General features: G+C 46.3%; 2 protein-coding genes across 5 annotated transcripts in view; one reads left to right on the forward strand and one right to left on the reverse strand.

The window, feature by feature from the left end:
• Positions 1 to 16,577, reverse strand: part of Cog6 (conserved oligomeric Golgi complex subunit 6) — a 32,496-nt gene extending 15,919 nt beyond the window's left edge. The window contains exons 1-3 of the mRNA XM_089584530.1: positions 16,163 to 16,577; positions 8,531 to 8,902; positions 4,871 to 5,229 (exon numbers count right to left, since the gene is read on the reverse strand). Coding sequence (XP_089440656.1) covers positions 4,871 to 5,229; positions 8,531 to 8,902; positions 16,163 to 16,429 — 998 coding nt within the window. The 5' untranslated portion in view covers positions 16,430 to 16,577. The remainder of the gene's footprint in view (positions 1 to 4,870; positions 5,230 to 8,530; positions 8,903 to 16,162) is intronic.
• Positions 16,578 to 16,835: 258 nt separating this feature from the next.
• The window catches only part of LOC149357316 (protein zer-1 homolog), a 130,252-nt gene continuing 122,079 nt past the window's right edge, over positions 16,836 to 25,008 (forward strand). Inside the window, exons 1-2 of one of the 4 annotated variants that reach the window (XM_089584531.1) lie at positions 16,836 to 17,175; positions 18,029 to 18,116. The gene's annotated coding sequence lies outside the window, so the exon portion shown is untranslated. Of the gene's footprint in view, positions 17,176 to 17,815; positions 18,117 to 25,008 lie in introns of those variants that run through there. The other 3 variants (XM_089584534.1, XM_089584532.1, XR_016291805.1) reach the window with 3 other exon arrangements.

Genomic DNA, 25,008 nt, shown 5'->3' on the forward strand with positions numbered 1-25,008 from the left:
TTGCTGCGAGAGTGCTATGTGGACGCTCTGCAAGTAGTATCACTATGCAAAATTTCTGCAGTTTGTGGTCGCCGCAAAAGGTTATTTTAACCAAAAAAAAATATGCAAAATGGTTTGCATTAAGCAGATTTTTTCTTACCTTGAGTTTGTGCAAAATGAACCAACTCTTTTCCAGTTCATTTTATGCTAGACTCCATCCTAACAGAGTTCGTATTAGTGGGAATCTAAACATAATGCACACAATGCAATGCAATTCATGGCACATGATACTGCATGAGGCATGCAAATGTCTTTGCACTTCTCTGAGCAGCATCATCACAGCGCCAAAAGGCAGTGAATGAGACCCATCGCCATGGCATCCCTGAACACAGAAGCATTTGGTGTCAAATCACCGACTGCAATTACCACAGCCCTTCTGGAATCCCCTGCACACTTCCCAGAGGCCTGCTGTACAGACCTCTGAAGAGCAGGCAAAGGAGCAAAGCTGAACCTTGATTGCGGCCATCTTTTCAGAGACCAAGCATGGAGCCGCACTCACTGGCTTTTTGCTGCAGCACCAGCCACCAATGTCCACAAAGGGATGCCCACATTCTTGCTGCACAATGTAATGAATGCTCGGCTGTGTGAGCAGTTGCACAGCACTTCCTCTGCTGTTACCTCCATCCCCAAAGAGTGTCACTAAGGAAAGGGCAATTTCCGTCCTTTTATTTTCAGCCAATCTCTCTTTAAGAGGTACAGTTGAACCCCTCAATAACGAAAGCCCTCAAGAACGAAATTCTCGCGGCAACGAAAAATTCTGGCGCCCCCGGCGAACTCCCATAGGGTTCAATGCATTTGTCCCCTCTCAACAGCGAAGGGTTTTTAAAAAGCAGTCCCGCATTAACGAAAGTTTGAGGTAGTGATCTGCAACATTTTTTCGGCACATCAGCCAGTCGGGAACATAGAATGGGCAAAACTGCAGCAGCACACTCATCCGACAAGTCGGGCCCATTCATTTCACCTGCCAACAAGCACCGGCGCAGCCATTTTTGTTTACTTTCGGTTGGTTCGGTAATGATGATAGCAAAGCAATTTCTTTTTTTGCCCCCTGAAAGCGGGTTTTTGCTAACCCGTCTGTTGGCGACTACGCACGCACGTGACGTTTCACGTGACTACACCGCCGGCCAACCGGGGAAGAGCAAGAAACCCTTTTTTTTCTTTTCTCTAGTGCACCGACCACACTATCTCGCCGATCTCGCCGTCCGCCTTGTGCAAGCCGAATTCGCCCGCGACTTGCTTGACAGTGTTTTTTGTTATTTTTCGACTGTCGGAAACGTGCTACCTCCTGTAAAGAAGCGCAAGTTTTTGACGCTGCAGGAAAAGGCTGCTATCTTCGCCCAAGCTGAAAAAGGCAGAAAGAAGACGGACATTGTGGAGGAGTTCAGTATCCCGTGCAGCTCACTTTCTACGATTCTGAAATCAAAGAATGGCATCATGGCGGCACTCCAGAACGGCGCGCGCGCTCTGAACAAGACTTTGGCAACGCCGGTCTACGAAGGCGTGGACAAAGCCGTATTTCAGTGGTTCCTGAACAAGAGAGCGAACAAGGTGCCTTTGTCTGGAAGCCTTCTGCAGCAAAAGGCGATTGACTTCGCGTGCATTCTGGGGCACGACAACTTTGAGGCGAGCGCCGGATGGCTAAATCGATTTAAAGCGCGGCACTGCATCGTCGCCAAAGTGTTGTCAGGGGAGTGTGCGCGCGTCGACGCTGAAGCAGCATCGTCCTGGATACAGGAAAGTTACGCAAGTAAGCTCGCGTGATGTGCTTGATGCTTTCGATGTTATCCGGACTTTTCTCGGCGACCACGACGACGACGAAGCTATGCATAGCTTATCAAGCTGCGAAGCCAGAGTCGTCAAGCTCCTGCACAGCAATGTCAAGCAGAGCAAAATAAGCGACTTTTTTCATTAAATTTTGGTTCTGGAAGGTAATGGGTGTGCTGGTTTGTCCATTTTCGCGACAGCGAAATTCTCACGACAACGAAAAGGTTTTCCTTCCCCGGCGGTTTCGTTATTGCGGGGTTCGACTGTATTGATCAAATTTAGAAGAGGAACAAAAGGATACTGCAAACAGCAAATTTTAATCATGGCCACTGAGTAGAATGTCATTTAATGTAAGTCTGAATATTGGCTGGCAAGCAGCTTCAAAATTTCCATTCCCAAAGAAATTGACACTGAGCAACGCGTGGTCCGAGCACAACAATACTGTAATATCTCTGTGCCCATGAAGCAACAGTGACACGGAATCTGACAGGCTGCTTGCTGGCACACGGTGCAGGCATGGGCAGACAAAATTCTTGCGTCAGACAGATTTCCAAGCCCATGCCATCACCAATGCTGCAGCAGCTTACACGTGACACTATGCAGGAGCCACACGGTGGAGCTGATTTAAACTGATACTCACAGTAAAATGACATGCAACAATCTTGTGTCTATGTGTCTTATATGAACGTGCTCACAGCTGACCACTGTTGCCTGGCTGGCACTGCACATGCATCTAACCTTGCTAGTAAAGCAAGTTTATACCACCAATCTTGGAGGTTTATGCTACATACAGTCATTCCCTATGGTCAAGAACGAAGGTACAGATGCCCCTCAAAGAAGGCTTTCCAAACAACAGCTTTAACAAATTCTGATGTGGCTGTCAAAGGCACAGGAGCTGTGGTAGTTCACCGTAGTTGTGGCTTTTGTGTGCTGCTGCCGAGCATTGCAATTTTAGCATGATGGGCAAGCACCTTAATAGCTACACGGCTGGATGCTCTTGAACGTGACAAGCATGCGGCGTGAAGCGCATCTAGCAATGGTGCAACCAAATGGATGCATTGAGGAACACAAGCTGCAAAAAGCACGCTTTCCGAGGCAAGTCATGCAAGTTTCCCACTGCTCTGCTATGTGATGGAAGTGCGGAACAAAGGCTACGCATTGACAGTGCAAGACATGCTGTGCAATTTCTTGTGGGATGAGCATGCACCAGAGCACAGCACCAGCTCGGAGTCGGAAGACTCGGAGAATGACGAGTGAACGAAGAATAAATGCCGCTCATTCCCTACAGCTCCCAAGCCATTGCCGTAAGGCAATGGCTTGGGAGCTTAATCCCTTTACTGCAACAGCAACAAAGAGCAGAAGCATGCAAGAGAGGGATGCGGCACTGACCTAACAATAGACGTCTCCGGCACTGCACCCTATTTCTGCCACCAAAACCGGTTTGGCTACCATGGCAAAGTGGTTTTTGCTATGCGGACAAGCTGACTTCCGGAGTTTTGCAAAGGGTCTATAACCGCCCTTTCACGGGCTTCATTCTGAAAAATGACTTTTTTTTGTGGGTGAATCTTCATGCACTTACCTCACGACTGCCACCTGTTGTTTTAAGGACTCTCCCCTGACATAAGCTTCACTGCAGTTGGCCTTTAATAAGTGATTACAGAAGAACCTGGCTGTTAAGTTTCCGGGTCATACACTCAAAATCACGGGCAATAAAAATGTCCCATATAGCTGCAACATATTCCTTCTGATTACACATTCCCAGATAACATGATTTCCCAGCTACTATGCTCAAAATTTTGACAAACTGTAGTCACATAATATGTTCAGCGACCAACTGTACATGTCTAAACATGCGAATGGGCAAACCTGGGGGCACATGACATGGAGAGCTGAATCGCATGCAGCGGCAGTCATCCAATGTGGTTGCTTCTGTGCAATGCGTAGACGCAATGCTGCGAAGCATCCCCCCCCCCCCCCCCCCCCAAAAAAAAAAGAAACAGTGCACTAACTTACCAGAGGGCCGTTCTGGCTTAGACATGAGACAAAGGGGATAAATGCAGTGGCTTCTCCACACTGCCTTACAGAAAGGGGGCAAAGCATCTGAGGACTACAACGACATGCGTACACACAAGCGGGCCGGGTCTGGGGAATGCAGCATGAAAGGCAAGAACACTGCGACAGTCAGCCATGGTGGTGGCTTCTCCAAAGTGTAATGGTGTAAGGCAGCAAAGCATCCGAAAACAATGAAGAAGAGATTCTGGTTCGTCACTGCCGTTAACGGACTGGATGTGTCGCAAAGTTTCTACCGCACTAAGGAGAACGCAAATGCGGACTGAATTCCGCAAGCACTAAAAAATATACGTTGTGCCAAGGAATGCTAAATTAACATTTTATGGTTTATGGGGGCTTAAGGTCCCAAAGTGACTCGGGCTAGGAGGGAGGCCGCAGTGAAGGGCTCCGAATATTTCGACCACCTGGGTTTCTTTGATATGCACTGACATTGCACAGTACACGGGCCTCAAATCGACATTTTCATGAACTGAGTTAATCAACGCTTTTGTACTGTATTCAACAATTTTCTAAAACCAGGCGGTTTGGTTTGTAAGTTTTTTCCCCTTGCATTTGCTATAAAAACATAATGAGGTTTTGTACCTGCATTGTGTTACTATTTAGACCTGTGTACCTATGCTACTGTGAACATGTTTAAGCACTGTCTAGGCATGCCTTCTATTCTGATTATACAGTATTTCAGGGCATAAATTGAAACATGCATATTCCTTATCTTTCCTTTGCTTTTTTTTGTTTGTTTGTATACATGCTTCTTTGCACTGCTGCATTGCTCTCTGCCGCAAAAATGGTCAGTGAGTGCTTCCAAGCTTGGCTTGGAGGCTTTCTGTCCCCTGCCCACAACACCACTCTGTGTGGATGTTGAAATCAATCGATTTGCACACCTATGGCACCCAAGCCAAATGCAATGCACAGAACAGTCCTGAAGAGAGGCTGGTGTGTAGAGTGACATTACACTTGGGTTCAACTGAGAACGGCCACCTCTGCCTCCCGTGCTCACCTTCCACGCAGCCCTCCGCACTGTGCTAGCAGCTGTTCCAGGAGTTCCCGCTCGGAGGCAGCACACTGGTGGGCCCAGGCCAGCATGTCGCCGGCATAGCGGAGGGGGTCCTTGGCCAGGGACTCCAGGGGTCGGGTGCCTCCTCCACCCCGGGTGAGGGCGTCAATCAGGTGCCGCACAACACAGGCACGGCGTGCGTTAGCATACTCGTCGAGAGCATAGCCCCACAGCAGAGGCCGCTCGCGCAAGGCCCCAAAGGCACGAGCCAGGAGGGGACCGGGCTCGGCTGCAGTGTCAGAGCCGAGCACTCGGCACCTGTTCTGGAGCCAGCGGTACAGGCGCTCGTAGGCTGCCTCTTGCTGCGACAGTAAGAGAACACCGTCTTAGCCGGCACTGCATCTATCTGCCATGTACAGACCGCTCACAGCGAGCAGTTCTTCCGTTTTAGACCAGATGGCGCCACAGGCGCGCTCTGAACTCGGCGCCATTAGGGGCCTCGTAAGTCGCCAGCGTGGACACAGCAACAGAAATATTGTAGGTGGCTGCTGAATGTGTTCTTTCTACAAAGATGCGGAAAGGCAGAGGAAATACATGCTGCGTTGTGGGTTGCAAGAATTACAACAGAGAGTTAAAGGTGTGGTACGAGATCGTTTGCAAGATACATGGCCCTGAACTTCACAAGGACGTGCTGCCCCTGTTCGCCCTCGTTCTCCATGCACCGTTTCTGAATGGTTGAATGCAACAAGCACGTCCGCCAACACCAGGTGGCTAATCTAGAAAGAAAGATTTCAATCTTGGAAAGTCTGAGAGGGTAAGTGCACAACATAGCTGCATGAATAAGCTGTTCTGCCGCCAAAACCGTGACAGCATGCTGCCAGTTGCTGGTGGTTGCGTCTGCATGTGTAGCAAGACTGCATTGCTCACAACTTAAGGTCTGTGGGTATTAGTAACAGTAGCGCCCGAGGTCAAATCAGGGACAGAAAAGGACTTGCACTTTTTCATACCGTTTCTATAGATTATGCAGTGCACAGCCGTACAAGCGGATAACGCTTACCGTCAGTCCGTGTATCACATGCCATGTTGGTGCTACTGTTGAACTTTGCTACAGAAAACGCGGTTTTCGTGGACCACATTCGGAATAAAGCATTTGTGCTACGGCTGCTGTGCTGGCTGGTTGTCTCTTCCTCGTGGTCCATGCGACCCAGTCACTAAAAGTGACCTCACAGGCCAGTGCTTGCAGTGAAGCTCATTACTTACCACCAACGAGACCTTGAGCATTTTCATGTCCGCGCATCGAGCATGGAGCGTACCAGAATTTTGTGTGACACTGAGGTAATTGTGAACATAGTGTAGCATAAACGCGTTGCTATGCATGCACGCGTTCTTAGATTTATATAGAAAAATCCTTTGAAAGAATTGCATGCCAGCTAGTGGAGGCTGTTTGATGCATGTGTTGCTGCCATGATAGTTAACATATGTTGCATATTTATTTTTGTCGCCTTTCTGTGTTTAATAAATAAGTAGAAAATACTTTACATTGCCGAAATGCCATCACCAGGTTCTAAACAAGTGTGTACAATGTGCATGTGAATGTTTTAGAGCGATGTCTGCATGTATGTACCCAATATGACAACGACCTGCGCTGCCACAGGAGCACTAAATCTTGCTGTTTTCGATAACAACAATAAAAACATTCAGCAAAGCCTTCATTGAAAGCAAAGACAAGCATTCAGGCGATCCATTCGATGATTTGAAGAGGCGATGTGCTGAGTGGCTCTCTGCGACAAGAAGTGTGATTACGTTTTCACGCCTCAAGTGATCGAATTATACTTCTCACATGTCATTTGAAGCTTTGGGCAAACCCTAGTGTCATCTTCCCACTCCTTTACAACCTTATCAGCTGAAACAGTGGCTGTCAGAACCGAACCACCAAACGCAACAGCCGTTGCGACAAGGCAGGCTCCGAGCAGTCAGGAGCCATGTAATGGTGGCATGATCACATGATCAAAGATGGCAGCCCCCATGATACAGCGCTGTAAAGTGTCTATAATCTGGGCAAATCACAAGTGGGTGCTGCAAAGGTGTCATGGCCTTGATGGGTACTAGCGTGCCTTTAGCCCACCATTAGCCCCGTCCCACAAGACGATGTGCAAGGTGTCTCAAAGGTCAACAACACCACCAAGGCAGATAGTAAAGAAACTCGCAGAAAGATGATGCAAGACACAACGAATGAAGCAGCACATACACCACCGCTGAACTTACAACTGATTTATACTTTCTGTGCACTTAACACTTTCTTGCACATGCACACTGTTGACCGGGGTGATACTCGCTACAAAACCCCCCCAAACTTCAAGCATCAAGTTGTCATTCACATGCAAGCACAGCACAATCCCGAAGATACAAATCTGATCGGGTCATGAAAAACATGTTCACCTGAAATTCGCATCAAACAAAATGAACAAAACCAGCATGGAGAAGCATGGGACTGCATTCATACAGGTCTGTTTACAAGTGAAGGGATTTATTTACTGCCGCGCACCACCGCTCACTGCTCGTAAGCCTATACTACACGACTGGCAATTACAACAACGGTGATGACGCCACATCGACGATGTGCGGGCAGCACTTGGCAAGCACTTGAGGGTGCGGTCGCAGCTCGCCCACTCGCATAATTCATAGTAGTGCAGGAGAATGTTTGAAACATCCGAAATTCTGAACATTTTACATAATGAACTCTGGCCAGGGAATTTTACAAATATGTTTCATCCTTAAATACATATCAACCATGATCATAACACCGAGATTCTACTGTAACGGTGTTCATTGGTGCAAGGGCATCGGGACCAACCAGTGCCAGAGGATGAGCTCAAGACAATGTAAAAATTTATGCCGAGTGATGGGAACTGCATGACCACATGTGACATAAAAACTGTATTGTGAAGATAGCAAAAAAATTCTGGACTCATATCAATTGTTCACCTAAACAAGAGAGACTTTCAGACGAAACTCCCAACTCTTCCTCAGTCATAGGTACTGACGCCTTGCTTATGCATGTCTGATCATTTCTCATGATCATATACGCAACTCAGACTCATCTTCCGACCATACTCTGCTGGTGATGCCAGCCCAATAAAACCAAAGCGTGCAATGATGCTCTCATACATGCAAAGGCAGAAGGCTGTCTGAGCCTGATGTGAACAAAGTGCAATGTGCAAAGGCGCAGAAATAATTAAAAATTTAAAATCTGATCTGCCACACAAGCGAGCCGATTGCTTGAAGCTAAATTTAAAACAGCTAGGAAAAGTGTCAAAATATCGAACTCTGGTAACACGGTCAACGCAGTAGCCTTACAGGTGGTACAGCAGAGCACAACGTACCATGTTAGATACCATCAGCACGTGAACAAAGGCACAACACTGCTTGGCATGCAAAACAGCCGCTGCACAGACAAAATTACAGGCTTTGCCCGGCGCAGCCCATTGTGGTTTCATGTTTGGGGCACTTATTTGCGAGCATTCTATAGGAGGGGGTTCATAATTGTGAGAAATTAATTCACAGGTACAACAAATGTCAAATTAAACATGCCGATGCCCTCTGTACTGTGATCCACGAAGAGGAAAAAACAGATGCAAAGCCCTTGTGCTCTGCTCCGCTCACCTGCGCAGCCAGCGATTCCATGAGCTGCAGGCCTGCCTGGGCTCGGCTGCTCCGCAGCAGCAATTTGCAGTGGTCGTGCATGCGCCTGCTCTGGGCCAGGGCGTCCAGGAACCGCTCGTCCAGCTGGTCGCGCCCCACTGGCCCCCCTGTCCCCCGCAGCAGGGCCACCTGTTCGGCCGAGGGCTGGAAGGCAGCCAGGAAGCCCTGCGCTGCCTGCTGCCGCCCTTCCAGTCGTCGCGCCTCCGCCCGCAGCTGACCCGTGCGCGACAGGAGGTCCCGGGTGTCGCGCTTCACCGAATGCAACCGCTCCACCATGCCCGCACAGCCTGCTGACATGGCCGCAATGTCCTCCGAGAGGGCACTCATGGCAGCCTGCAAAGGGGCAGTGCATTTTTCCATGAGCACATGTGAACACAACTGGGGTGAAATAACAACGCCGGTTTTTGCCGGTCCGTCCACGTAAGTACTCTGTTCATTTGACTACCATCAATGCGGAATGTCCCGACAATTCGAAATGTCGGCGCAGTATAGTGTCGGACTTGCGTTAATTCGCACACTATTGGGTTCCCAACGGTTAATTAGAGCAGGCTACCAAGAGAACGGCCATTTCGAGCTATGACCGGCATGACAAATGTCGTCTGAACACCTTCTCAAGGCTGAACGCTGCCCACCCACCTCTGACGTGTGGAGAAATGCAATATCTACCCGAGTGTATGAACCAAGTGTTGTACACTGTGTACATGAGGACAGGCTTTTAATAGAGCCAAGTTGGAACTCAGTAAATTAGCGATTCCAAAATAATCTGCGATAAAACGGGCAAGCACGTGTTCTAATGCTTTGCATCATGAGGACATAAGAGAAATGGGGCGGTAAATTTCAATAAGAAGCAAACTGCCCTTTCTGTCAGCTGCCACTAAACAAGCCACATGCCCGTCGTCAGGTAAGACTGCACAGGTTAACGATATAAGATAGATGATGGTTAGAATATCAGCAACAGGTTCAGTGTATTGGTGCAAGATTGCATCTGGTGCACTCTCAGTGGCTCCCCAAATTTTTCTTTTCTGTTCATTAGTAGCAAAAAAAAAAAAATCGCAGGACGGTTATGCAATTTCTTTTTTTCTCTCGCAAAGTCAGACAGCCAGAGGTAAATCTGGACTAGCCCGGGACTGCAGTGATACGCTCCAGTGGGTTTTGGTGGGATTTGAACCAACCACCTCCTGGAGCCGAGGAGGACGCCCAAGCTACCTGTTGCCTCCCACCCTCTCCCCACTTTGCCACCCGACTGCCAACACCGACAGCATGAAACTGAGAAACGAGCTAATAAAAGCTTATGCTCTATAAACATCCTCAAATGGTACAGGATCAGAGTACGAATGAAGAATATTCTATGATGTCATCATTGGCAGTAAACGCCAAGTGCAAAAATTAATTCATTTATTAACAGACCATCATCTGTGGATGATGGTCTATTAGACCCACCATAATGCTTGATTTTATACCTACCTCTGCTTTTACCCTTGCTGTTTAAGTAGCACAACCAAAACCAATCAGGATTTGTTTTAATGGTTTATGGGGGTGTAACGTCCCGAAGCAACTCGGGCTATGAGAGACGCCGTAGTGGAGGGCTCCGGAAATTTCGACCACCTGGGGTTCCTTAACGTGCACTGGCATCGCACGGCACACGGGCCTCTAGAATTTTGCCTCCAAAGAAATTCAACCGCCGCGGCCGGGATCGAACCCGCGTCTTTCGGGTCAGCAGCCGAGCACCATAACCACTGAGCCACCGCGGCGGCCGATTTGTTTTAATGAAGTTACACAAAGCAAGCAAGAAGTGCTTCCTTCAAGCAATAGACAATGCACCAGAATGGAGCATTCAAAAGCTCTAAATGTATTCTGGACTTGCGGTTTTCTTCGAAGCACATTTTGTTCCATGTTTCATGTGGACAGTATTTCTGTTAATCTGTGGGTTTTGGCTGTGCAATAGAATTTTTCTAAGAGGAACAAAAATGTCACTCCTATTAAAAGTTACAAATCTGTGCCCCACTGCCACACTGGTTCAACATCTATACTTGGTGGGCTGTCAACCAGCCTCCAAAGCTCATCAAGTATAGACTACTTGTCAGCACGAGCAAAATCTTGCAATTCTAACTGATGCCGCATGCGGAGTGCAAGTGAACAAAACTAGTTCATGTTCAGAGATACTCTCATCTATGCATAGGTCATATGCCTTCCTGGATTACCTTACAATGAATAGATGAAAAAAAAAAAACATTTTGCACCAGTTAGCTGAGTAGGCTCTTTCACAACCTGTGCTGTCACATATCAGCATTATGTCAAAAAGGGGATTGTTTAGTAGCTTGATCTTAAGCTTAAAGAACCAATTTATAAGTGACAGGTTGAAATCGCCTGCCATTATCATACACAAGTTCCAAGCACACAGATATCCGCACGATAGAAAATCTGGGAATGATGAAAGCAGTCTGTACATGGCACAAAATGCAATCACATGACCCAAGCAGTGCAGTTTTAGAAACAGACTTTTATGGTTATCAATCTGAGGAATCCTAATGGCTGAAATTGCGTTTTCAACAAGCACCGCAACATCGCTATGAACTCCGATGTCACAGCCACCATTTACCTGTTAAAACTGAAACAGCACGAGTAGGAATGGGTGGATACAGTAGAACACTGCTGTTATGTACCAGGGTGCTAGGTTTTTATGAGCATGTCCCTACTAACAGCTCCCATAAAAATTCATGCAATACAAACCTGGATGTTAGATCACAATCGTGGCAGCATCCCTGCATGGTACGTACAGAGCGAATGTCACCTGGCGCTGGTGCTTTACTCCACGCCAGCTATCTGACAGCCAAAGTTTAATGCATGCAGAATAGTGACGGCATGCCGGCCAAAAAAGCAGGACTCGAAGCATTCCATAGGCACTTGATTGCCACCATGTCTGGTGGCTTCAGGCCCGCTAAGCTCACCTCGATGCCACGTGCGCTTACAGGCAGCATAAATTTTGTTACTGAGCACTCTGGGTGTAGTTCCATCGCTGCTGTGACAAGCACGAAAGACCGAAAACATGAAAATGAAACCACCACAGCGAATGGTATGTGAACTGCGCTTCACGAGATGCAGTTGCGCTGGTTGGCTTAAAGGTGCACTCAAGAGGATTCTGAACTTGTCTTTTTGCCGCGGGAACTCGATCTACACGTTCTCAGCATCCTTAGAAACTGCGACTTATTGCCCTGCGTGGCCGATTTCCCTAATTAAATGGAATTAACGTCCGGCTCCCGCCTTTTTTTTTTTTAATTCTCCCTCGTACGGTGGGCGGAGTCGACCAACGCGTGAAGTGCCTTTCAGCCAGCTCTGTGGAGGCTGTGCTTTCGCTTTATTTTGTTTTTTAGGTTTCCATGAATAATTAGTTTCATTCGCAGATAATATAGCCGCAAAACAAGCCCGCAGAATTAAAAATACGCGCGGACTATTTGCTACTACGGACTACTACATATTACTCCGCCGATGGCTGAGCGGCAAGCCGCCACGGGACTGGCTGAAAGGCACTCCACGCGTTGGTCGACTCCGCCCACTGTACGAGGGAGAATTAAAAAAAGAAAGGCGGGAGCCAGAAGTTAATTCGATTTAATTACGGAAAGCAGCCACACAGGGCAATAAATCGCAGTTTCTAAGAAAGCTCGGAATGTGTAGATTGAGTTCCCGTGGCAAAAAGACAAGTTCAGATTCCTCTTCAGTGGACCTTTAAGGTTTTTGTTTCTGCCATCTACTTTTTCTTCTGGTTGCCCACAGCTTAAAAGACTCAGTTTCTAGGTTCTTATATACGATGACTGTGTAGGATTAAAGTGGATACCGCAAAAACAGCGCAGAAGCACACGCATGCTGCAACTTCGCCGCTACCTCCCTTCCACTGACAGCTGCTCAGGTGGACTGAGACCCATTGAGGTGTGTTTCTGGAGATCTACCCATGCGGAACGAATGTGAAAGCAAATTACAGAGAAGCATGTTGTGCTTACAAGAAATAATGAAGAAAGTGGCAGACAATGAAGTACAATTTCTCCATGCACTGCATTCGGCTACTACGCTTACCGGCTGTTACGTATGATTTTTTCCCTGCCGTCCCGTGGAAAACGTAACAGCAGGGTTTTACTGGCAACGAATTATACAAAATGCCAACCAAATTGTTCTCCATTCTATGTACGCTTCAACCCGAATTCAAGCCTTCGACCGCATCAGAGTCTCAATAAATAATTTGCAACTGTTTTTTTTTTCCCCTCTGCAGTTTTGGCTTCGGTTGCCAGACAATGGTTGCAATGTCGCAAGTGGACATGAGGTCAATTCGGCATACAAAAACTGCAGCACAACTGCTGCTTTGTCGTTTTAATTCATTCACACTCATACGCTAAACTACTCCAGCAGCCAGAATGGCAGCAAGTGAACAAAGAGCTATATAGTGCAGTTTTTGTATGATCTGGTGCTCACTTGTGACGTCGCAGCAGTCTTCTGACTGCTGAAACCAAAACTGCAAGTAAAAATAAATTTAATTTTAAGTTAGGTACTGAGCGTCGAAGAATTTCACATGGTGATTCTTGTTTACTGATGTCCTACACATCATTCGAAAGCAAAAATATGCTAAGAAAATTTAATGTCTTGATCGCTTTAATCTTTTCTTAGACGGTACTGTCGAAGTGTATGCACCCCCCCTCCCCATATGGCTGCTATCGTGCCTTTCCTTAGAACTGCTTATACACCTACATAGATGAACACAAAGTGTCTGAGAGGCATATAGGAGTGTTTTCTGGCGTCCAGTGACCGCATGCCCCACCGATGACAATGAAGGTTGCACTATTGAGAGGAAGAATTACCTGCGGTCATGTGATCAGAATGAGCGCGTGTTCGCCCTGAAGACGACAAAGGTAGCTTGAGGCATGTGCAAGGAATGGTCACATGATCAGTTACAGCTGCACTGCAGAATTTGGTGCCCATAATCCTTTAAAGGTCAACTCCAGCATTTTTTCTACTTCCTCTGATTTTACTGAAACTCGCACAGCACATTCTCTGCAGTTTTCTGGCCCTTTGTGCCAAGTTTTGCAGTGAGGTGGTGTTTTGTTGCAGTGCAAATGAATTTTAAAATTTCCCATTTCGTAGCCTCAATGGCGGAGATTTCTACGCACAACCTGGCATGTGAGACGTCACGGCGCATGGCCTTCGTTATTTGCTCTATGTTTGCTAAAAGACAAAATTTCGAGCTCACTTTTAATTTTTTAATTGTTTCAGACAAATAATGCCCCAAGCTCTCACTTACAGTGGCCAGTTTAGCCAACCAACGTGCACATGATATGTTTTGTGACAGTATCCGTGACGTCATAGGATGGTCTGTTGTGACACTGCTTGGTTGAAACCCAGTTTTGGTTTCGGTTTTTGATCTTTTTGAACACTGCTACTTGGTATTTTGTAAAAGGTTTTTTGCATCGGAGTGACGGAACTCTGATGTGATTACCAACTCGAAAGGCTCAAAAAAACCCCCGGAGTTAGCCTTTATGCCAAATACAGGACTTGCAGGTGAACCCGGCACAGATTCAAAACAATTATGCAATCACACCTCACACAACCAGGAATTCCGTTGCGACAAGCTCTGGAGCAATGCTGGCCACCCTGGCGTTCAAAAGGCACAGTTAATCTTGTGCTTAGCCCCCACTGAAATGTGGCCACAGCGGCCAGGTTTAATGCCTGTGACTTTAGCATCAGAGAACTGGAGTCACTGAGGCCCCAGTGACTCCTGTTCTCTGATGCTTTCTCTGAAAACAGTGATCTTTCATTTACTTTTCGTGTCATATCTGATGCCCGACAAAAGGTCCTTCATTTCTGCCATTCACATAGCAACCAGCCTGTGTACACCCCTCCCAATGCAGATAGGCTGTCAGCTGTTAACTGTGATATATTACAAAATTCCCAATCAACCAATAGCATGACTGGTTCATTGGTTTATTACGGTTTAACGTCCCAAAGCGACTCAGGCTATGAGGGACGCCGTAGTGAAGGGCTCCAGAAGTTTCGACCACCTGGGGTTCTTTAACGTGCACTGACATCGCACAGTACACGGGCCTCTGGAATTGCGCCTCCTTCGAAATTCGGCCGATGCGGCCAGGATCGCACCCGCATCTTTCGGGTCAGCAGCCAAGCGCGGTAACCACTGAGCCACCGCGGCGGGGCCCAACCAACAGCATGAATTTTTTGAGCCAGCTTCTTTGCAAGGCTTGCTTTTCAAGCAAATATCTCATTCTAAGATGACAGTCTCGAACTCCTTAAAAATAGGAAGAAGGTGACCCCTTAGGTTGCCAGCCACCTTCAAGATTGCAGAAATGTCAGAAGGGTGCACTATTGAAGACCACTAGTGAAACTGCTGAGAATTTACACACATTAAAGAGGGACTTCCATTTCCTAATGGCAGTTGTATGATGTCATATATTGAGCACCCCATTCTTGAAATAAAGGTGGCACAGATGGTGCTGTTGCTACAGCAACCGTAGGAGAATTTGTCTAGCCATGACTCTGCCTTCCTTTTGTTGAAAGGAATTATCAAGAAGCTTGCTGATTTTTTACTCTTCTTTGTCTGACAATTGCAAGTACCGAAGACGACAGCACAGTATACAAAGTCAGTGGAAACCTCAAGCCTCGGTGCAACGTTCTCCTTCTGACGACCATGCTTGTCATACCTGCCAGTACTGTTGATAAACCCACCAAACAACTATAGGACAATGAAATAGCAGGTGGCACAATGAAAGTGAACAGCTTCTGTACGAATGTGAGAATGTCATCTGGGATGGGACCTTTTGGTTGCAAAGAAGCTGACAAAGATTTTTGCAAATGGTTCATTGCACTGTTTTTTCTAACCGAGAAATTAACTTCATGGCAAGTCAAACTGTTCAATGCATGACTGAGGCAACCAAGCACTACGAGGTGCAAAAGTATGTGGCTGCTCCATTACAATCGCAGCACTAAAGCACGCAGGCACTGAGCTACTAGCTATTAGCTCAATGCGTGCTGCTACTAGCTTTCTCCAGATGCACTAACAACCTGCCCACAATGGGCCAACCACGTATGCGCTAAGTGCGCCACAGGCTTTCAGCATCTCAACTTGTTTTTTTTTTCTCCAAAATCACAGCGTGCATGCGCTACACCAAACACTTGCTGCAACATTTGTAATGCCTGCCTCATTAATTGTTGAGGTTGTTTTCAAGGGTGACCTTACCAGATAGAAAACTGATGAATGTTACTGCGGTTGTCTATTTTGATCAAATAACGTGATGCGTAGAGTTGTGCTCCAAAAAAAAAATAAAGAAAGAAAGCGTCAACCTATCTACACTTTTAGCACACCTAAATGCATGTGCCTGTTACTGAAACAAAATTTGGCAGGATTTCTTATCTGCATTACAATACCTCTGTCACACGATCATCTGACAGTCTATCGGTTCATCATATGGACACGCTTGTTGCCACCATATGCCCTGCGCTGTTGTCTAAAATCTAGAGCCAGGACGACGTCTATCCGCACTCGTACACCTGCGGAAGTGTACGAATGCGAACAAGACAAGCCGGCCGCGAGCGACTTGCCTTGAGGTCGCTGAAGGACTGCACGAACTCCTCGTTGATAGCCAAGCTCCGTTTTTCCAAGTCGCCTCGCAAGCGCCGACGAGTGCGGATGTTGTTCTCAGTGAAGAACTCGGACAGGGACCGCAGGGCTTCGATGGTCTCGCGGTCGTTCTCGAGCCGAGCTTCGAGCAGCCTGTTCAGCTTGCGACTCAGAGGGTTGCTGCTCGCGGACGTTTTGTCGCCGCCGCTGGCCGCCTCTGCATCGTCGGGAACTTGTTCCACAGCCATGGATTTGCCGCCAGTACTGCTTTGTATACAAGTCCTTTCACTGTCGTGGAATGAATGCCTCAGCGCAATACGTGTCAAACGCACATAGCAGGCGACAAGCGACACGGCTTACGCTAGCTTACGCCACTTACGCCGCCTCCAAGCTCGTTCTGGCTTGATCGCTGGCCAGCCAACCTAATCCGCTGAGCTAGCCTCTAGCTGAGAGCTGCTATAATTTTCCAAACTTGCGACATTTCAAGGAAGGAAACGCCGCAATACGATAAAAATATATGAAATAAAAACTAATTTGCAAAAGATACAGTGTCGAAAATATATCCAGGGCAAACACCCAGAGGGCAAACTTTATACGGTTCCAGTTCCAGCGAAGCTTGTGGCTTGCGACTGTGATGTTCCCACGAAGGGTCCAGACCACAGGTTCAGATCATGTTCAGATGTCGCCGCACGTGTTTGATTTAGTCTTTATGCTTAAGTAAAAAGTCACAAACAAGTGTACCATTGATCCAATTAAGAAAGGGACATAATAATGGAAGCATGTGACAGCAATTACTGCAGTAACGTGAAACTGGTGAAGCAGATGTAAACGCGAAAACTTTTCAGAGCAGATTTAGGCCGCAAGCGGTGACCTGCCGCTCCAAACGGTAACAAAAATGTCGACCTTGCGCAAACTTGGAATTTACAATGGGCCGATTGGACCTTTATTTGTTCGTGATTTGTTTCTCTCAAAATCGATCATCAGACGTGCTAAAGTAAGTGAAGACTTTATCACACTTACCGTACAGCACGAATGGCTGCAGCCAGGTGCCCCATTCTTTAGCTCTTTCACAGAACACCGACTTTTCTGTGGTTCAGCACCTTGTGGTTGAGCGAACTTGAGAAAGGTCAAAATTAAGCACGGGCTCAGTGAGCCCGTCTTTTTTGCAAGTTCACTCAATCATAAAGGCGCTGGTGCACAGAAATTTCGGTCGCTTGAGAGAGCCATGATTATAGATGGACGTGGCAATAATACACTTTCATGGATGCTTGCATCTTGCATGCTATCATCAATTTCATGCGACAGAAATCAACAACCACGTTAACTCCATATCGAAACTCATTCAACCTCTTATCTTTCGTTAGCTAAAATTTTATAGACTGAACTCTAACTGTACATTTTTCTTCGCTGCGGCGAATAATTTCAAATACTTCTATAAATGTTATTTGCCGCTTCGGCAAGGAACTAAGCTCCACTCGAACTTTGTCAAAGTCGTCTGCTAGCTAGAACGAAAGTTAGCTGCCAGTGCATTTCGCTTTCCTGAAGGTATAAACAGAGGTAGCTGTTTGATTTAAGGCTACGGGAAAGTCCGTCGGATAGAAGCTTGATCTGCTACGTCGCATAATATTTCGAAAACGGGCAAAATTGAGGCGCCCAGACGCGATTTTCAGGGTTTTGTTTTAGCGTGACGGCCCTCACCGCGGTGGGCCACACTGGTACTCGGGGTTGGTGTTGTGGTGGTTGGAAGTGGTGCAGTTAACCAGCTGCGACTGTAATCCCGGGGCGCTCGAGCCAACGTCGAAAACTCTCGTGGCGCGTTGTCCCCCGTGCCTGGCTGAATCCCGCAGGAGCCATCGCATGGCGCCCGGGAGCTGCTGAACCCAGGGCTACGAGAGGCGCAGTGGTCGGACCCCCTCCATCATCGCATCAGCTGAGGCGAGTACTGCGCTTCGCGATTGCCGTGCCTGGTTCTCGCAGCGAGGAACGCGCTTTCAGCGTTCCTCGGCGCGTGAACACGGCATACGCCAATGTTGAGCAATAGGTATATCTGTCGCTAAATAGCCCACTGCTTGATTTCAAAAGGCCAGAGCTCGCATCTTGCATTCCTGGCTCCAAGGAGCGCGCTCGGGCCATTGGGACCGCTCCGGCCAGAGTCCCGCATTCCATCGCGCGTACGCGGCTCTCGTTTCAGCCTCCTGGATGCTTCTGATGCGCCGTCGCCGGGCGGATCTGAAAACCCGCGAACGGACCATGGTGCGCCTTTAGTAGCCGCGCACTGGCGTCTGACTGTTTGTTCCCCGAATGGCACACCGTAAGGAACCTCTGGTTTCGTTCATTTCCACCTTCCCTCTGTAACGTAGCGGCAGGAAAATTAGGTTCCCACCAGATTTCCTTTACTGTCATCACTTGAGTGTAGACTTTCTCGACTGGAGCTATTATACCAAGTATACATTATCACCTTTGGTTGCTGCTTTAGTTTCGAGAGGTTTTATCACACCAGACGTCCAAAGAGCAAGCACAAGAGCGACGAATTGTGTGTGCCATTTGTTCGCAGATATGCCAAATGACAACATGTCATTCAAGCTATGTTGCCTGGTGACCCTCCCCAGTCATGATTTGGGCAGCCAGCCCTCACTGATTATTCCACATTTACAGCTGCTCACTAGGGCTCAGTTTTCACACCAACAACGGTTGTGGTCTGTTGCTTGTTTGTGGTTTAGGGCCTATTCTGCATAATAGTGCATTTGGCCTCAGCACTTCCTAGGGTCCTCCAATAAAAATATTGCTGCTGTTAGTGGGTGAACTCAGCTGTCATAGTTCTGCCAGCCCAATGGATTAGTGTCGCCATCTGCTGAGAAGACAGCATGAGGAACCCTGCTGCTAATCTCCGTGGTTGTGTTCATCCCCAGCAGATGGCATTAATGCTGGTCCGGGCTACAGCAGGGAAAAGGAAGCTATTAGGAACACCAAAAAGAAAGTCTGCGATGGTGGGACTGCTAACTGGAGACAAAAATGGGAACCAAAGAATCATTGCATGAATACAGAGCGGGAAAGAGCGAAATCTGGAAGGAAACATTGTATGATGATTCACTAGGTAGTGCCCTTCTGTTTGAGGCTAGATTAGGTTGGCTTAGAACCGGGCAATATAGGGGCAGATATGAGCAGGGAGATATCTGTGTAGCATGTGGGAGCAGTGTTCTGGTAGACTGTAACATTAAATATGTTCTGGTAGATTGGCAAGCTGTACATACAGATCTATACATCTGTATGCACAGATGTATGTACATACAGATGAACATCTGCACATCTGTATGTACAGCCTTTGTCAAAAGTAACCAGGCTGCATGATTTGCATCTAGCTCGTACTGTGGAGCCTTTACAGCTTCCCTGAAGCTGAAATAGTCGTTAAAGGAAAGGACTCGGTGTCTTCTTACCTTCCAACACGTTTTGATTTTTAGGAAAGCCACAAGGGCTCCACTATAAAAGCTAGAAGCAAACCACGCAGCCTGGTTACTTTTGACAAAGACGGTACATACATACGTTTGGTACATACAAATGCATACAAACATACGTATGTACAAATGCATCAGCGAAATTAATGCGGATGCATTAATTCGCTTTCACTATCCCTCTGGGTTTTAAGGATAGTGAAAACGAAATTAACGCATCAGCAGTAGACACAAGCAAAAGAAGACCTGAGTACTGGTGGTGTAAAAGCAAAATGGAAAAATTGCATGAACTGTCACAGAAGTCAAAATAATGTAGTTTAGAATTTAGATGATAGCTTAGCATAAAACAAAAAGGAATAGGGTTTAAATTTAAAAAAATGGTAAGTACAAAATAAATAAAACAGCTACTTTAATTTACTAGGCAAGGTGGCACTTGCCACTGACCTGATTCAAAGGGGATGCCAGTAATATTTACCCGTGAGCTGTTATTTAACCTCAACCGCTAATATTTTGTGCTGGAAAACTAAAAAATTTTCCTCTATTTAGGCAGAAAAATATTTAATTTCAGTGGAAACAAAAGATGGCATGTCAAAGTGTTAATGGTAAGTGGACTTGCAAAGATGTATCCAGTCAACAAGCGAGAATAAGCAAAGGTAAATAAGTACAAATACCTTCAGAGTGTTGGTACATGAAGGCAGGAACTATTTAAGTGCTCGTGAAGAGCTCCTTGGGACAAAAGGAATATAGTAATAATGAAATACAGGCTTTGTGGTGCTCTAATAAATATGTGGTAGTGTACATAATATAGAAAGGGGTAATGTTCCATGGGCTTACTTTTACTAACGCCGTACTGGGTGTGAGAGCAGACTAGAGACAAACCAGAGGGCAGCGGGCCGTCTAGCGCTGAGAGCCCATGGGAAAACTGCGAATGAAGCTGTACAGGGAGACATGGGCTGGGCAGGTTTCGAAGTCAAAGATGCATAGAGTAAATTATGCTTGAGGAGAAAGGCTTAGGTGTAAGGAGGAACGAAGGTGGCCAAGTAGAGTATTTAAGTACGCATACCTGAAAAACATACCTGAAAAGAGAAAGGTCAAGGAAAAGGGAATTTATGGCAAAGTATATGCCTCGCAAAAATCAAGAGTGAAAGTGCTGAGAATATCAAAAGTTGAATGGGTGGACAGAATGAAAGCAAAGAAGTCACTAGCAATGTACTGAGCTGAGCTGGTAATGAAGAAATCAGAAAGGAAATGTTCTACAATAATACACAAGGCAGTGCATCGCTCTTCGAAGCCCAAGCAGGTTGTTTAGGAACAAAATCTTATAAATGGCAGAATGAGACGTGTTTCAGTTTGCTAAAGGATGAGAAACGATTTGGTGCATTTTAACGGAATGTGAAGGTATCTGATCGATCCTCAGCGATGGGAAAACCCAGCTTCCTGGAGACGTGGGGTTTGAAACAAACTGCAAATGAAATTGGATAGCAGTGGAAATAACCAAAAGAACAGCCGCCACGGTGGCTAAGTGGTTATGGTGCTCGGCTAGGGCCTATGGCTTCAGCGCCGCGTTCCTGGCACAACCTTATCAATGCCTGCAGCCCACATCTCTTTCTCATCACCGTACCTATAAGCGCGAATCAAGCGTCCACTGACCCAGGGAGCCATTATGCGCACTTCCTTTCCTTAAAATGATCGCAGTGTAAAACGTCAACGCCAGCGACAATGAACACAACGAACGCCGACGGCCTATGGCTTCACCAACGAGGAGAACAAGAGAAACCATAAGAAATAAATAAATGCTTCACAACTGGTACTGCACATTGTCTCGTCTTTAATTTAGTTATAGTTACACGTGCCGGAATATCAAGGTTTAACAGGGGGGAAACCAAGCTAATAACAACAAGCTTAACCAAGATATACCAATACCTCATGCTACGTATATCATGGCATAGCAGAGCTAAGCCACAGCCAATTGTTTTTTTTTACTTTTCTGGGGCACTATCGAAGGGAGCTTGTGTGTCAGAGAATTTTTTGCTTCCTTGACAGAGTCTGGTGAATGTCATGCACTTTTTATCTACCAACTTGTTTTAGGGGTTTTTTTTTTCAAAGCCACAGACCTCTCCTTCCTGGCAGCTATGCTTAGTAAGCGACTAAGTGCTCATCTGTCTTTTCTGGACATGGTCATGAGAGAATTTTGTGCCGATACATTCGGTTTCCTCGCGCTTCACTTTTCCTTAGAATACCTGTGCGGCCTCTCCGGAAGGCAGATGACAAAGTTTCTGACCGGTCATTACTTCCCCTACCCATATATCTGCAGCCTTACCTACCCTTTTTTGACACCTCTGTATCAAAGTGAGTTCAGCTGATGTAGATTCAATTGGCTGCAAAAACCTTTTTTACACTTCAGACGAAGATCTTGCACTTTAGGGCGTGCCTTCATGCCAAGGGTATTTTCGAGCCGTGGTAAGTGAACTGCCACCTTTGCGAGCAACAAGGAACTGTTGAGCAATGAAATCATTTTTTTGTCGCGATGCTGTATTCTTTAGGGACGTACGTCAGCAGACTCTTAAAAAAGGCATTGAGATCATGCCTTACAATATAAGGTTTCTGCCTGTGGTGAAAGGGTCCCGAATTCCCTGTGAACTTTTCATTTTAACAGGACTGTTTAGCGTGTGGAAAAGCCTCATGATAGGTAAACACGCAGAACCATCGCGTTCAACGAGGTCACTGTTCGGAGAACAATGCATTTTAGCACAGGAGATGTAGATGCATTTTTTAATGCGAAAGCGTTACTAGTCCCATTACGAGAAAAGCCAGTGGCGAGTGTTAGTCTGTGTACTTGCAGGTGGTACAGAAAATCCCAGAGATGGCAAGAAAAATAGGGTGATGTCATCAAGCGGCCGTAGGATGCACACAGCAAGCCGGGCACAGCCATTTTCAGACAATACTAATATACATGTCGTTCGTCTATATATACTCCCCACTGGCTAACCTCAATGTGGTGCCAGTTTTCAGACTACATTCATATTAGAATTGTGTTGCATACATTTGTCGCACAGCGTTCCAGGTGCTGTCATACGATTTCTCGTTGCATATAGCTTACATGTTTTGGTCAAGTTGGAGGCTAGCTTGCGACAAGGACTCGAACCAATGACATATGCACCTTCAATTGCCTTGCCAGACTCTGTACCTTTTCCCTTAAGGTGTGGATAAGGTGTCTACCAAAATGTGAGACAGTTACTAAGCCATTTCCTTTCCTGCAGAACCATTTTAGTACCAAAATTGTGATGCAACCGTTTGTTTTACAACATTCTAAGTGCTGCCATACGTGCGTGTGTGTGGGTGGGGGTCAATGCACCCAGGGACGGTAATGCTTCGCATTCTCACACGTAAGCTGTGTTAAGTGTCTGAATTTTTTTTTTTACTGCATTACCAGTATAGTATAATCTCCTTTCCCAGAAATAACCATGGGGTGTGTGTCTACGTGTGTGCGCATGTGTAGCTTCCGCCATTGATGCACACTCCGGAGGTTGCACATTTGGGCACTCACTGGCAGATGCATCTTCTCAAACTTCACTCCCCCTCCACCCACCTGCAGCCTGTGTAGCTGATCCGGATTGCTGTGAATGCTCTACTTGTACCTTTGCTGAAGCGTTCTCTGAAAGAATGCCAAAAAACATAATCCTCTCGTCTGAGACACCAAGAACCTGAAGTGCGACAGAAAGAGGTAGATATCAGCCGTCTGACAGAGAATTAAAAAATCCAGCAGTCTGAGAACAGCGGGACAAAGCCGCCTGCTAGCGATTGGCATCTTTTTTTTTTTATAAGCAGAATAATTCCAGCGCATCGGCACAGCACAAAATCATTTCACCGCTCATTTCATTTCAGGGCTCCGGAAATTTCGACCACCTGGGGTTCTTTAATGTGCACTGACGTCGCACAGTACACGGGCCTCTAGAATTTTGCCTCCATTAAAATTCGACCGCCACAGCCAGGATCGAACCTGTGTCTTTCGGTTCAGCTGTAATAGTTGTAATATCTGGGGTTTAAAGTGTCGTAGCTACATGGGGGCTGTCATGGATGCCGTAGTGGAGGACTCCAGATTAACATAGACCAGGTGGGGCTTTTCAGCGTACGCTGACATCGGTGCATTTTTGTATTTTGCCATCATCGAAATCGGCCAAGATCGAACCTGTGACCTTGGGATCAGCAGCTGAGCACCACAGCCACTGATGTGTGAGACAAATGCCTCTGGAAGTAAATGTTGCACAGCAGGGTTAGGTCGTTGTGCTTATGTTTCACATATTCATGGCACAAAGAAAGGGAAGCTATTCTCAAATTATCAAATGGCAGCCTTCAATGGAGCAGCATCAGTAATGCTGGTGGTGAATGTAGTGTTGGTTTTATTTATGCAGCATTACTGTAATGGTGGAATAGCGCACAGGTAGACCTACTTTATGGCAGGCAGTAAACAGCATGAGATGAGATGACACATACAAAGGCTCGGTAAGTAGTTCATGTTTTAGGTGTCGATTTAAATGACTACTTTAATTAAAACAACAGGCAGGTCATTTTTGTTAGGGAGGCCAGGAATATTTCAGGCTAGTTTCACAAACGATAGCTAGAGAAATGAGAATAATTAGATAAAGCACAGGGGTGTGCAATTAGTACTTTTTCAGAACTGAATCGAATACAAATTGAATACTCATAGAATCGAATTTAATACAGACCGCATACGCTTACATGTATTTGTTACTTGTGCAAGTAATCATACAAGAATAATTGTGTGAAACAACAAAACGGTAGCAGCGGCGCTGAGATAAGGTGCTATAACTCATGGAGTTGCAGCTATAACTTTTAAAAGACAACACCGATATTCACTAGGGGACGCAACAGTTGTCATCAGTGCTGAACCTACCTGAAATCTGCCATTTTGTATAAACTTGGAGGTCATATATGACCGCTCCATCCCCCAAGCGGGCACTGGTTGTGGCAGCATGCTGTGTGTCGTTGGTACAGGCCGTGTTCTTGAAAGAATTGTAAAAAAAAATCTTGGGGCAAGCCTTGTTCAAACTTTGTGCCAATTATTCCAGAAGTATTCGAAAACTTCAGGAAATGTTCGATTCGTTTCAAGTAATTCTGAACATCTGCTGTTTGATTCATTTGACGAACTGAATAGGAGGATGTTCGATTTTTTAGAAAATTTTGAATATTCCGACACCCCTAATATACCTATCTGTGCCAATTCGGTTTGATTAATAACAAAATCTTGGTCATTATTCCTTGCTATATTTACACCCTCGCACTCATAAGATGTTTCTTTTAAAGGTAAAGGCGCCCTCAAGAAATAATTTGGCTTCTGGTTGGCATTCGTAATTGTG

The sequence above is a fragment of the Amblyomma mixtum genome, chromosome 3 (genome assembly GCF_055824585.1).
Source record: "Amblyomma mixtum isolate Tamu chromosome 3, ASM5582458v1, whole genome shotgun sequence".
In the NCBI taxonomy this organism is placed as follows: domain Eukaryota; kingdom Metazoa; phylum Arthropoda; class Arachnida; order Ixodida; family Ixodidae; genus Amblyomma; species Amblyomma mixtum.